Source organism: Hyla sarda, chromosome 1 (assembly GCF_029499605.1).
Source record: "Hyla sarda isolate aHylSar1 chromosome 1, aHylSar1.hap1, whole genome shotgun sequence".
In the NCBI taxonomy this organism is placed as follows: Eukaryota; Metazoa; Chordata; class Amphibia; order Anura; family Hylidae; genus Hyla; species Hyla sarda.
This window is the reverse complement of record NC_079189.1, coordinates 327075240-327088492: the sequence shown is the minus strand read 5'-3', so window position 1 is coordinate 327088492 and position 13253 is coordinate 327075240. Positions and strand designations below refer to the sequence as shown.

The window sequence follows — 13253 nt, the reverse complement described above, 5'->3', positions numbered from 1 at the left end:
ATGTCACTGCAAAGTAGAATTGGTGACGCAAAAAATAAGCCATAATATGGATTTTTAGGTGGAAAATTGAAAGGGTAATGATTTTTAAAAGGTAAGGAGGAAAAAACGAAAGTGCAAAAAATTAAAAACCCTGAGTCCTTAACCCCTTAAGGACCAGGCCATTTTACACCTTAGGACCAGAGCGTTTTTTGAACATCTGACCACTGTCACTTTAAACATTAATAACTCTGGGATACTTTTACCTTTCATTCTGATTCCGAGATTTTTTTTTCATGACATATTCTACTTTATGTTATTGGTAACATTTTGTCGATACTTGCATTGTTTCTTAGTGAAAAATTCCAAAATTTTATGAAAAAAATGAAAACTTTGCATTTTTCGAACTTTGAAGCTCTCTGCTTGTAAGGAAAATGGATATTCCAAATAAAAAAATGTTTTATTCACAAATACAATATGTCTACTTTATGTTTACATCATAAAATTTATGTGATTTTACTTTTGGAAGACACCAGAGGGCTTCAAAGTTCAGCAGCAATTTTCCAATTTTTCACAAAATTTTCAAACTCACTATTCTTCAGGGACCAATTCAGGTTTGAAGTGGATTTAAAGGGTTTTCATATTAGAAATACCCCACAAATGACCCCATTATAAAAACTGCACCCCCCCAAAGTATTCAAAATGACATTCAGTCAGCGTTTTAACCCTTTACGTGTTTCACAGGAATAGCAGCAAAGTGAAGGAGAAAATTCACAATCTTCATTTTTTACACTCGCATGTTCTTTTAGACCCAATTTTTTTATTTTTACAAGGGGTAGAAGGAGAAAATGTTTACTTATATTTGTAGCCTTATTTCTCTCGAGTATGCATATACCTCATATGTCCATGTAAAGTGTTTGGCGGGCGCAGTAGAGGGCTCAGAAGGGAAGGAGCGACAAGGGGATTTTGGAGAGTACGTTTTTCTGAAATGGTTTTTGGGGGGCATGTTGCATTTAGGAAGCCCCTATGGTACCAGAACAGCAAAAAAATCCCCACATGGCATACCATTTTAGAAACTAGACCCCTTGGGAAACGTAACAAGGGGTAAAGTGAACCTTAATACCCCACAGGTGTTTTACGACTTTTACATATGTAAAAAAATATTTATATTTTTTCATTAAAATGTGTGTTTCCCCCCAAATTTCACATTTTTGCAAGGGTTAATAGCAGAAAACCCCCCCAAAATTTGTAACCCCATCTCTTCTGAGTATGGAGGTACCCCATAAGTGGACCTGAAGTGCACTACGGGCGAAGTACAATGCTCAGAAGAGAAGGAGTCATATTTGGCTTTTGGAGAGCAAATTTTGGTCGGGGGGCATGTCGCATTTATGAAGCCCCTATGGTGCCACAACAGCAAAAAAACCCTCACATGGCATACCATTTTGGATACTAGACCCCTTGAGGAACGTAACAAGGAATAAAGTGAGCCTTAATACCCCACAGGAGTTTCACGACTTTTGCATATGTAAAAAAAAATAATAATTTTTCACTAAAATGTGTGTTTCCCCCCAAATTTCACATTTTTGCAAGGGTTAATAGCAGAAAAGACCCCCCAAAATTTGTAACCCCATCTCTTCTGAGTATGAAGGTATCTGGAGGTACCCCATAAGTGGACCTGAAGTGCACTACGGGCGGACTACAATGCTCAGAAGAGAAGGAGTCATATTTGGCTTTTGGAGAGCAAATTTTGCTCGGGGGGCATGTTGCATTTAGGAAGCCCCTATGGTGCCAGGACAGCAAAATAACCCCAACATGGCATACCATTTTGGAAACTAGACCCCTTGAGAAACGTAACAAGGGGTACATTGAGCATTTACCCCCCACTGGTGTCTGTCAGATGTTTGGAACAGTGGGCTGTACAAAATGTTTAATTTGCACAGCCCACTGTTCCAAAGATCTGTCAGACACCAGTGGGGTGTAAATTCTCACTGCACCCCTCATTACGTTCCGTGAAGGGTGTAGTTTCCAAAATGGGGTCACACAGGGCCGTTTGAAGGAATTTGGGGGCCCCAAACAAAATGGACATGGAGGCCCCCCCCCCCCACCCTTTGATGTTGATGCACGTCACGCTCTAGGGCCGGCATCGGGACATAGTAACGCCGGCCCCTGAATTCTGGAAGCGCAACGTGAGCGAACGTCAATACGACGCACATTAGGTGCAGCAGTGTTCCCCCCACATTAGGTGCAGCAGAGTTCCCCCACATTAGGTAGGCAGTGTTCCCCCCAAATTAGGTGCAGCAGTGTTCCCTACCCATACCCCCTGTCCAGAACCCCCCCCCCAGGGCCATTTTTTTGGGTGGGGGTTTGACTGCTGAGACCCCCACCGATCACCTCGGTTAAAGTGGTTCTCCAGCTGTTGGAAAGCTAAAACTCCCATCATTCTGGAGAGCCTCTGGCAATGGGAGTTGTAGTTTTGTAACAGCTGAAGAGACACAGATTGGACACAGTTTTACCCATCATCACTGCAGAACTTACAAGTGACTACAGCTCTGATGGGACAGTCAGGAGAATACACAATGATATCAGTGACCTGAGTGACGTCTTCTGACTTGAGTGATATCTTCTCTGTTATCTTTTCTTCTTCATCTGGTCCAGAGACCATGTCTTCTTCCAGCTCCATCTTCTCTGCAGAGTCTGACATCCAGGCATCATTGGCTCCTCAATGTCAGTAGATCCTCATCCTCTGCATGAAGACAGTAATCATTATAACCTTGCCAGAAAGTGTACTCTAAATAATATACTGCCCCACACTGTACCCTGAATATAATGCTGCCTCACACTGTACCTTGAATATAATACTGCCACACACTGTACCCTGAATATAATACTGCCACACACTGTACCCTGAATATAATGCTGCCTCACACTGTACCTTGAATATAATACTGCCACACACTGTACCCTGACTATAATGCTGCCACACACTGTACCCTGCCTATAATGCTGCCACACACTGTACCCTGACTATAATGCTGCCACACACTGTACCCTGAATATAATGCTGCCACACACTGTACCCTGACTATAATGCTGCTCCACACTGTATCCACTGAATATAATACTGCCACACTGTACCCTGAATATAATGCTTCCCCACACTGTACCCCTGAATATAATACTGCCCCACACTGTACCCTGAATATAATCCTGCCACACATTGTACCCCCTAAATATAATACTGCCACACACTGTACCCTGAATATAATGCTGCCACACACTGTACCCTGAATATAATGCTACCTCACACTGTACCTTGAATATAATACTGCCACACACTGTACCCTGAATATAATGCTGCCACACACTGTACCCCTGAATATAATACTGCCCCACACTGTACCCTGAATATAATCCTGCCACACACTGTACCCTGAATATAATGCTGCCACACACTGTACCCTGACTATAATGCTACCACACACTGTACCCTGAATGTAATACTGCCACACACTGTACCCTGAATATAATGCTTCCACACACTGTACCCCAGAATATAATGCTGCCACACACTGTACCCTGAATATAATGCTGCCACACACTGTACCCTGAATATAATGCTGCCACACACTGTACCCTGAATATAATGCTGCCACACACTGTACCCTGACTATAATGCTGCCACACACTGTATCCACTGAATATAATGCTTCCACACACTGTACCCCTGAATATAATACTGCCACACACTGTACCCTGAATATAATGCTGCCACACACTGTACCCTGAATATAATGCTGCCACACACTGTACTCTGAATATAATGCTGCCACACACTGTACCCTGAATATAATGCTGCCCCACACTGTACCCTGAATATAATGCTGCTCCACACTGTATCCACTGAATACAATACTGCCACACATGCATACACATCATATATACATATACACCCCCTCTTATCCTCTGTGTCCTCATCATCCCCATAACCCCCCGCCAAACCTCTCCTCATCATTACTATAACCCCCCCCCACACCTCTCCTCATCACTATTATAACCGGGGGGGTGATGAGGAGAGGTGCAGGGGGGGCACCTCTCATGACCCCCATAACACCCCCCTGCATCTCTCATGACCCCCATAACACCCCTCCTGCATCTCTCATGACCCCCATAACACCCCTCCTGCATCTCTCATGACCCCCATAACACCCCTCCTGCATCTCTCATGACCCCCATAACACCCCTCCTGCATCTCTCATGACCCCCATAACACCCCTCCTGCATCTCTCATGACCCCCATAGCACCCCTCCTGCATCTCTCATGACCCCCATAACACCCCACTGCATGTCTCATGACCCCCATAACACCCCACTGCATCTCTCATGACCCCCATAACACCCCACTGCATCTCTCATGACCCCCATAACACCCCACTGCATCTCTCATGACCCCCATAACACCCCACTGCATCTCTCATGATCCCCATAACACCCCCCTGCATCTCTCATGACCCCCATAACACCCCTCCTGCATCTCTCATGACCCCCATAATACCCCTCCTGCATCTCTCATGACCCCCATAACACCCCCTGCATCTCTCATGATCCCCATAACACCCCACTGCATCTCTCATGACCCCCATAACACCCCCTGCATCTCTCATGACCCCCATAACACCCCACTGCATCTCTCATGACCCCCATAACACCCCTCCTGCATCTCTCATGACCCCCATAATACCCCTCCTGCATCTCTCATGACCCCCATAACACCCCCTGCATCTCTCATGATCCCCATAACACCCCACTGCATCTCTCATGACCCCCATAACACCCCCTGCATCTCTCATGACCCCCATAACACCCCTCCTGCATCTCTCATGACCCCCATAACACCCCCCTGCATCTCTCATGATCCCCATAACACCCCCCTGCATCTCTCATGATCCCCATAACACCACCTGCATCTCTCATGATCCCCATAACACCCCCCTGCATCTCTCATGACCCCCATAACATCCCCCCTGCATCTCGCATGACCCCCATAACACCCCTCCTGCATCTCTCATGACCCCCATAACACCCCTCCTGCATCTCTCATGACACCCATAACACCCCTCCTGCATCTCTCATGACCCCCATAACACCCCTCCTGCATCTCTCATGACCCCCATAACACCACCCCCTGCATCTCTCCTGACCCCCATAACACCACCCCCTGCATCTCTCATGACCCCCATAACACCCCTCCTGCATCTCTCATGACCCCCATAACACCCCTCCTGCATCTCTCATGACCCCCATAACACCCCCCTGCATCTCTCATGACCCCCATAACACCCCCCTGCATCTCTCATGACCCCCATAACACCCCCCTGCATCTCTCATGACCCCCATGACCCCCCCCCCCCCACACACACACACACCTCTCATCACCATTGCAGTCCCCTGACAACCATACAATCCCCCCCCCGGGCCCCCCGCGCCAGTTTACTTACCCTGCCGGGGATCGTTGCAGAGGCGTGAGTCTGCTGCTGTCACTGCACGGAGGATGCTGGAGGTTCCCGCGGGGACGCAAGCAGGGACAGGTCAGGTGATTGGCGTAGACGTGCGTGCCTGCGCGGGGCACGTGATGTCTCTACTCCAATCATCCCCTGACCTGTCCGGTGCCGGCCCTGCTTTGTTTCTTAAGGGGCCCGCGCCCCCCAAAAATGCAATTTTGGTGAAATGTGCGGGCCCCCCTAAGTGCCCCGTCGCTACATGACGGGCAAGCACCGGCTCTGCTCGGGGCCCCCCAGCCAGCTCAGGGCCCCAAGCAATTGCTTGGTTTGCCGGTCCGGTAGCGACGGGCCTGGGGTCACATGTTTTTTTTTTTTTTTTTTTGCGTTTGTCAAAACCGCTGTAACAATCAGCCACCCCTGTGCAAATCACCTCAAATGTACATGGTGCACTCTCCCTTCTGGGCCTTGTTGTGCGCCCCCAGAGCACTTTACGCCCACTTATGGGGTATCTCCGTAGTCGGGAGAAGTTGCATTACAAATTTTGGGGGGCTTTTTTCCCTTTTACCTCTTGTCAAAATGAACAGTATAGGGCAACACCAGCGTGTTAGTGTAAAAAATTAATTTTTTTACACTAACATGCTGTTGTAGACCCCAACTTCACCTTTTCATAAGGGGTTAAAGGAGAAAAAGCCCCCCAAAATTTGTTAGGCAAATTCTCCCGAGTACGGCGATACCCCATATGTGACCCTAAACTGTTGCCTTGAAATACGACAGGGCTCCAAAGTGAGAGCGCCATGCGCATTTTAGGCCTGGATTAGGGATTTCCATAGGGGTGGACATAGGGGTATTCTACGCCAGTGATTCCCAAACAGGGTGCCTCCAGCTGTTGCAAAACTCCCAGCATGCTTGGACAGTCAACGGCTGTCCGACAACACTGGGAGTTGTTATTTTGCAACAGCTGGAGGCTCCATTTTGGAAACAGTGGCTTACCAGCCGTTTTTCATTTTTATTGGGAGGGGAGGGGGGCTGTGTAGGGGTATGCGTATATGTAGTGTTTTTTTACTTTTTATTTTATTTTGTGGTAGTGTAGTGTTTCCCGCTGCGAGTATGAGCTGCCGCGCAAAATTTGCTGCATCGCAAACTTGCAGCCTGATACTCACTGTAAGCCCCCTGCCCATGTGAATGTACCCTGTACATTCACAGGGGGGGGGGGGGACCTCCAGCTGTTGCAAAACTACAACTCCCAGCATGCACAGTTTATCAGTGCATGCTGGTAGTTATAGTTTTGCAACAGCTGGAGGCACACGGGTTGGGAAACACTGAGTTAGGAAACAGACAATGTTTCCCAACCAGTGTGCCTCCAGTTGTTGCAAAACCACAACTCTCAGCATTCTCAGGCATGCTGGGAGTAGTAGTTCGGCAACATCTTTAGAGCCAGATGTTGCCGAACTACAACTCCCAGCATGCTTGGAGTTGTAGTTTTGCAACATCTGGAGGACTACAGTTTACAGACCACTAATACAGTGGTTCCCAATCTGTGCCCTTCCAGATGTTGCAAAACTACAACTCCCAGTATGCCAAAACTGTCAAGGCATGCTGGGAGTTGTAGTTCTGCAACATCTGAAGGGCCAGATGTTAAAGAACTACAACTCCCAGCATGCCTGGACAGTAAGGGCATGCTGAGGATGTGTAGTTTTGCAACATCTGGAAGGGCACAGTGGTCTCCAAACTGTGGACCTCCAGATGTTGCAAAACTGCAACTCCCAGCATGCCCATACGCGAAGGGCTGTCTGGGCATGCTGGGAGTTGTAGTTTACAGGGTCCCATTACAGCAATGCATGTCGCTTTACGGCGACGTGCATTGCTGTAAAGGGCCCGACCGCGGCTGAAGATCAACTCACCTGTCGCCGCTGCCGCCATCTCTGTCGCCGGGATCCGGGTCTTCAGGGACGAGGTAAGTACCGGGGCCGGGCCCCAGCACTCCCCCGTCCCCCGCCGCGTCCTCCGGTCTTCCTCCCGTCCTCTCCGGACTTCCAGGGGCAGGGCGGGAGGAAGTAACCGCACCCCCCCTGCGATTGGTCGATTAGTTAACCGAAGAATTGCAGGGGATCGGAGGAGGTGGCAGGCTTGCCACCTCGCTCCTAGTCTTCAGCATAGTCCTGGCTGTCTGTGACTGCCGGGATCATGCAAAATTACCGGGCGGTCGGGTCCCAGAGACCCGATCAGCCCGGTATCGCCGCAGATCGCAAGGCCCCCCTCGGCGTTTGCCCTGGATGGCCCCCCTCGGCGTTTGCCCTGGATGCCTGCTGAAGGATTTCAGCAGGCATCCACTTCTGATCTCTGCCCGGTGAGCGGCAGAGACCGGAAATACAACAGGACGTTCTCTAACGTCCTTGGGCATTAAAGCCCAGGTAGCGGGGACGTTAGAGAACGTCCTATGTCCTTAAGTGGTTAAGGGGTTAAAGGGGTATTCCAGGAAAAAACTTTTTTTTATACATCAACTGGCTCCAGAAAGTTATACAGATTTGTAAATTACTTCTATTAAAAATCTTAATCCTTTCAGTACTTATGAGCTTCTGAAGTTAAGGTTGTTCTTTTCTGTCTAAATCCTCTCTGCTGACACCTGTCTCGGGAAACGCCCAGTTTAGAAGCAAATCTCCATAGCAAACCTCTTCTAAACTGGGCGTTTCCCGAGACAGGTGTCATCAGAGAGGATTTAGACAGAAAAGAACAACCTTAACTTCAGAAGCTCATAAGTACTGAAAGGATTAAGATTTTTTAGTAGAAGTAATTTACAAATCTGTTTAACTTTCTGGAGCCAGTTGATATATATAAAAAAAAAGTTTTTTCCTGGAATAGCCCTTTATACACCTTCAATAGTTGTCAGTCATTACTCCAATTTTCAATATACATGCTTACCTCCTTGGACAAACATGAACATGTTTTCAATGGGGAGAAGGGCCATTGAAATTTAACATGCCTCGTACTTCTTTCACCCAACATCATTTGTAGGAGTGGAGTCGGAAGGCTCCAATAGACATACTTAACACAGTCTCACCAAAATTGCTGTATTTGGCTTACTTTTCATGAATATGTTTGAGGGACTTAAAGCGTTATAAAGCATATAAAGGCACAAAGTCAATACAACTTGAAGGATGTGTTCACACGCTCAGGATTTTAATTGAAATTGTTGAATACAAAGCACGGAATGAATTATAAAAGAAAAAAAAGTCAGTCTTCCTTCATATGTCCTACATTGATGATCGGTTCCTGGTTTGTATTCAGTATTTGTAATTAAAAGCCTAAATGTGTGAACACACTCTAATAGCACCACTTATCTCCTTCCACTTATTAAAATTAACCTGTTATCGTTCAAGAGCAGCATACTGACCAGGCAATTTAGGCAGAAAAAGCTGAAAGTATGTATTTTTAAGCATGCATTATACTGATTGTTATGACAAGATCAAATAGCTGAAAATACAATTATAAGTACAAATTAATTTATTACAAAGTTTATTACTTTAGTATTTTTTTTGTAAAATCTTTAGTTTTTAGTAATTTTTATTTATTTATTTATTTATTTGTTTATTAAATGCAGCATAGGCTATTTTTTTTTACCTAGAATCCCAGGTGTTTTGTGAAGATTTAAAACCTTCAGGCTATATTCACATGATTCATTTTTACCACATATTTCTAGTGTTCTTACCATATTTTGACCATGATTTGTGGTGATATTCCAAAATTTAGGTTAAAAATGCAAAGTTGGCAAAATTTTGGTGGATCACAGCAAGAACACAAAGTGAGAATCTGGCGCACAACTCGACAAAACATGCCACGTTTACCATAGTAAATCAGGATCAGTAAGAACACAAGTTTAAAGAAGGTGTACAATTACAATATATATCCAGATCCCATAGAAGTAGCAGAGGGCTGGGAGGGGAGGGGGGGGGGGGGGGAAAGAGGAGAGGGGAAGGGTTTGTGAGCTGCCAGTAGGCATCCAATAGGTGAGGCTGTAGTTCACAGTCACTGTCAGCTAAAGCAGCTGACCCAGGACAGACCACATCCATAGAATAAACACTGTGATTAGAGATGAGCGAACTTACAGTAAATTCGATTCGTCACAAACTTCTCGGCTAGGCAGTTGATTACTTATCCTGCATAAATTAGTTCAGCTTTCAGGTGCTCCGGTGGGCTGGAAAAGGTGGATACAGTCCTAGGAAAGAGTCTCCTAGGACTGTATCCTAGGACTGTATCCACCTTTTCCAGCCCACCGGAGCACCTGAAAGCTGAACTCATTTATGGCGGATAAGTAATCAAATGCCGAGCCGAGAAGTTCGCGACAATCGAATTTACTGTAAGTTCGCTCATCTCTAACTGTGATTTTCTATGGGTCAGGCTGTTGATCACATGACCTAATTACAATAATAAAATGCATGAATGCAGCTGTGCTGGAATTAAACAAATGACACATTCAGAATAGTTGTGGAGAGTGTGCATGATATTGGCAAAACAATAAAAAATAAAAACAAACCAAAAGTGCTTCTTTAACCTCTTAATGACTGCTGATACATGGGCAGTATGGCAGTAATTAAGGGTACCTTTTCTACCTTTCTAGTGTACCTGGCCATAAAGTAAAACAAAAACAAAAAAGTATAAATAAATTGTACTTACAATAAAGTATCATTCTCCCCCCCCCCCAAAAAAAAAAATATATATATGTGATCCTTTTTATATATAAAAAATAAAATACAAACACAAAAATTTAAGATTGCCACATTTTTAATGACCCGAACAATAAAATAATTTTAATATTTATCGCATTAGTTAAGCACTGTAAAAAAAAATTTTGTTAATCCACCTCTCAAACAAAGGAAAATAAAATAAAAAAAAAAGTCATACACATTTCAAAATGGCACCAACAAATACTACAAGTTTTCGAATAAATAATGTGCCCTAACATAGCGCCATCAGGCAAAAAAATCTAAAAGAGTTATGCATCTTGTATAATGGTGATGCTATTTATTTTCTTAAATGTTTCTGTTATGGCAATGTAGGAAAAAAATGTACACAAATTTGGTATCGCTGTAATCATACTGAACAACAGAATAAAGCTGTAAGGTTATTTCAATTTCAATAGTAAAAAATAAATAAAAAAAATAAAACAATTTTCATTTGACGAGCAAAAAAGTTAATAAATCTTAAAAGGGGTATTCCGCGCAAAAACATCTTATCCACTATCAAAAGGATAGGGGATAAGATGTCTGATCGCGGGGGGCCTGCCGCTGGGGACCACCCACGATCTCTTCTTGTCTATGTGATTCATGTCTACGGGAGGGGGCGTTGCGGCCGTTACACTTCCTCCCATAGAAATGAATGGAGGGGGCATGGCATGATGTCACGTCCCCGTCTCGGAAGCCCGGAGGTTTCCGAAACTTCAGACGCAGCTTTGCATAGAATGCGGGCTGCTGCAGGGAGATCGCAGGGGGTCCCGGCGGCGGGCCCCCCGCGATCAGACATCTTATCCCCTATCCTTTTGCTAGGGGATAAGATGTTTTTGCCTGGAATACCCCTTTAAACAATAAAATATATGAACCCCCAAAATAGTGGAGATAAAAAAAAGAAAACTTGCCCTGCAAAAAACAAGCTCAAGTTTTGTTGCTGAAATTTTAGTGACTAAAATAAGTTCCATTCAAGATTGTTTTGGTGGGAAGCATGAGGATTTCTGAAAGTCACCTTCAGATGAATGGGTCAGTTGCAGAAGATTCTGTAACAAAACGTGCCATGTGTGAATCTGGCCTTAAAGGGATATTCCAGTTTATAATAAGAAGTAGCAAAATCCCAATCAAATAGAAAACTAATTCTCAAAATGCAGTTAAATTCTTAGCAAACTCATTTGTGATTTTCTGTTATCAAATCTTTTTCACTGTGAGAAGTTCACCATTATTACTGACAACAAGTTATAGTACTGGAATGGATTGGATCCGGAGTTGCCAAAAAAAGACAGCCCATCCCATTGTGTGGATATGATATGCATTCTGTTAAGGAGCACCCTAATGAAAAGAATATTTTCTTATACGTCAGAAATAACTTGGCTGGAAAATGTTCTATGTTTATTTGGGGGGAGGGGTGGAAAACTGGCTATACTCTTCATAGAGGAAAAACTGGCTATACTCTTCATAGAGGGTAAACCAGTGTGTGTGGTAAAGTGTGAGGGGGGGATTTATAATTTTCAACACTGGGTGCAGACTTTAATAGTCACAAAATGTTTGAGAAGGTCTCCACTCTGCAGAAATTACTTGGACCTTTTTAACTTTGCACCTCATTAGCCAAGTAGACGGAGCTTGGAGTAAAGTGAACGTGAAAGTAGGCGTGTCAAATTTATTACAATTTATGCCCCACATGTAGTGTAAACTGAAGCTAAATACTATGCTATCTCAAAGGTATTGTGCATTTCAGAAGCAATGAATGCGACCTGCTTTACCCGTGTGCACCTCTTAATAAATCAGGGAAGCGGAAAGCAGCATGCTTTCACATTATGACCCCCATTTCAAAAAAAACTTCCAGATTCTTTTGGAGCCATTTTTTTTGGGCTGAAAATATGCAAAAACTAAAATGCATGCAAATAAAATACGCCAGCAAATTTTACACTGTGTGAACATATCCTTATAGTTTGGTAGCAGCAAATTTCACACAAATTCACCTATGTTGCGGATTTCAAATCTGCATGGTGTACATTTTGGTGGAGGGTTTGCTGAGGAATTCTTTTCCCTCTTGTTTTCAATAAGGATGTTATCACGAGAAATAAATCAGAATCACTGTGGAGCAATGAGATGATGGCACTAGAGGTACCTCAACAAAAGGCAGATGGTTTTGTTGATACATGGATAATGACTGCACCCCTGTATGGGTGCACTTTAGGGGGGGCTATACTATGTAACACTATGGAGCTATATCACACCGTATACTTTACAGTCTCGTTTCTAATCTCTTTAGGGCTTTCAATAAATAATTACTACATGGTAGCCTGAGATTCTATGAAAATGTGAAATCTGTATTTTAAGATGATTAAATTAACTTAAACCATGCAAGGATCCTATTTCAAAAATGTCTAATTATATTGTTTCCACAGTTACAACAGAAGTAAGCATGCATGACTGCACTTAGCAAATGAGGTTTTGTGTGCAGGTATCTGGTTTGTGCAGAAATAGTGCAGCAACAAGGGTAGGAAGAGATGTTAGTGTTGAGAAATGGTTCCTCATAGCGGGTTCTCTTCCACTGGGGAATAGCAAATAGGAAATAGAGTTTAAATCCGAAGCCTTGTGTGGATAATACGATACTCTATCCTGGCTGCAATATTGCTTTTTTATGTTAATTTCATTGTGATACGTTTTAATACATATTTTTTCATGGTTATTTCCTTTTAATGTTTTTTAATATAGCATTGTTTTTATTATGTTCCCTTTTTTAATATATGTTTCTAATGGCCATTTGTTTTACTTGACAGGTTTTTCATGATTGCTTTTTAAATCCATGCCAGAATAGTGGAACCTGTAAACAGGTTGGAAGTGGATATACTTGCACGTGTCTCAGAGGCTACACAGGTAATTAAATGTAGTGTTTGCCATTTAATACTAGGGAAGATTTCTTTATATACACAGGTTATATACACAGGTTGCTCCACTTGGGGAGTTGATGGATAGTTTTATGTGAAATACTTGAAATTGTATTTCACAGCTGAGACATTTATTATGTTACAGTAGCATGAGTCATCCTCCTTTG

At 43.9% G+C, this 13253-nt stretch overlaps 1 protein-coding gene across 6 annotated transcripts in view; it reads left to right on the top strand.

The window, feature by feature from the left end:
• Positions 1–13253, top strand: part of SVEP1 (sushi, von Willebrand factor type A, EGF and pentraxin domain containing 1) — a 401736-nt gene that overhangs the window by 225179 nt on the left and 163304 nt on the right. For all 6 annotated transcript variants that reach the window (XM_056519354.1, XM_056519345.1, XM_056519336.1 and 3 more), the window contains one exon: positions 12979–13075. In XM_056519354.1, the coding sequence (XP_056375329.1) occupies positions 12979–13075 (97 nt within the window). The remainder of the gene's footprint in view (positions 1–12978; positions 13076–13253) is intronic.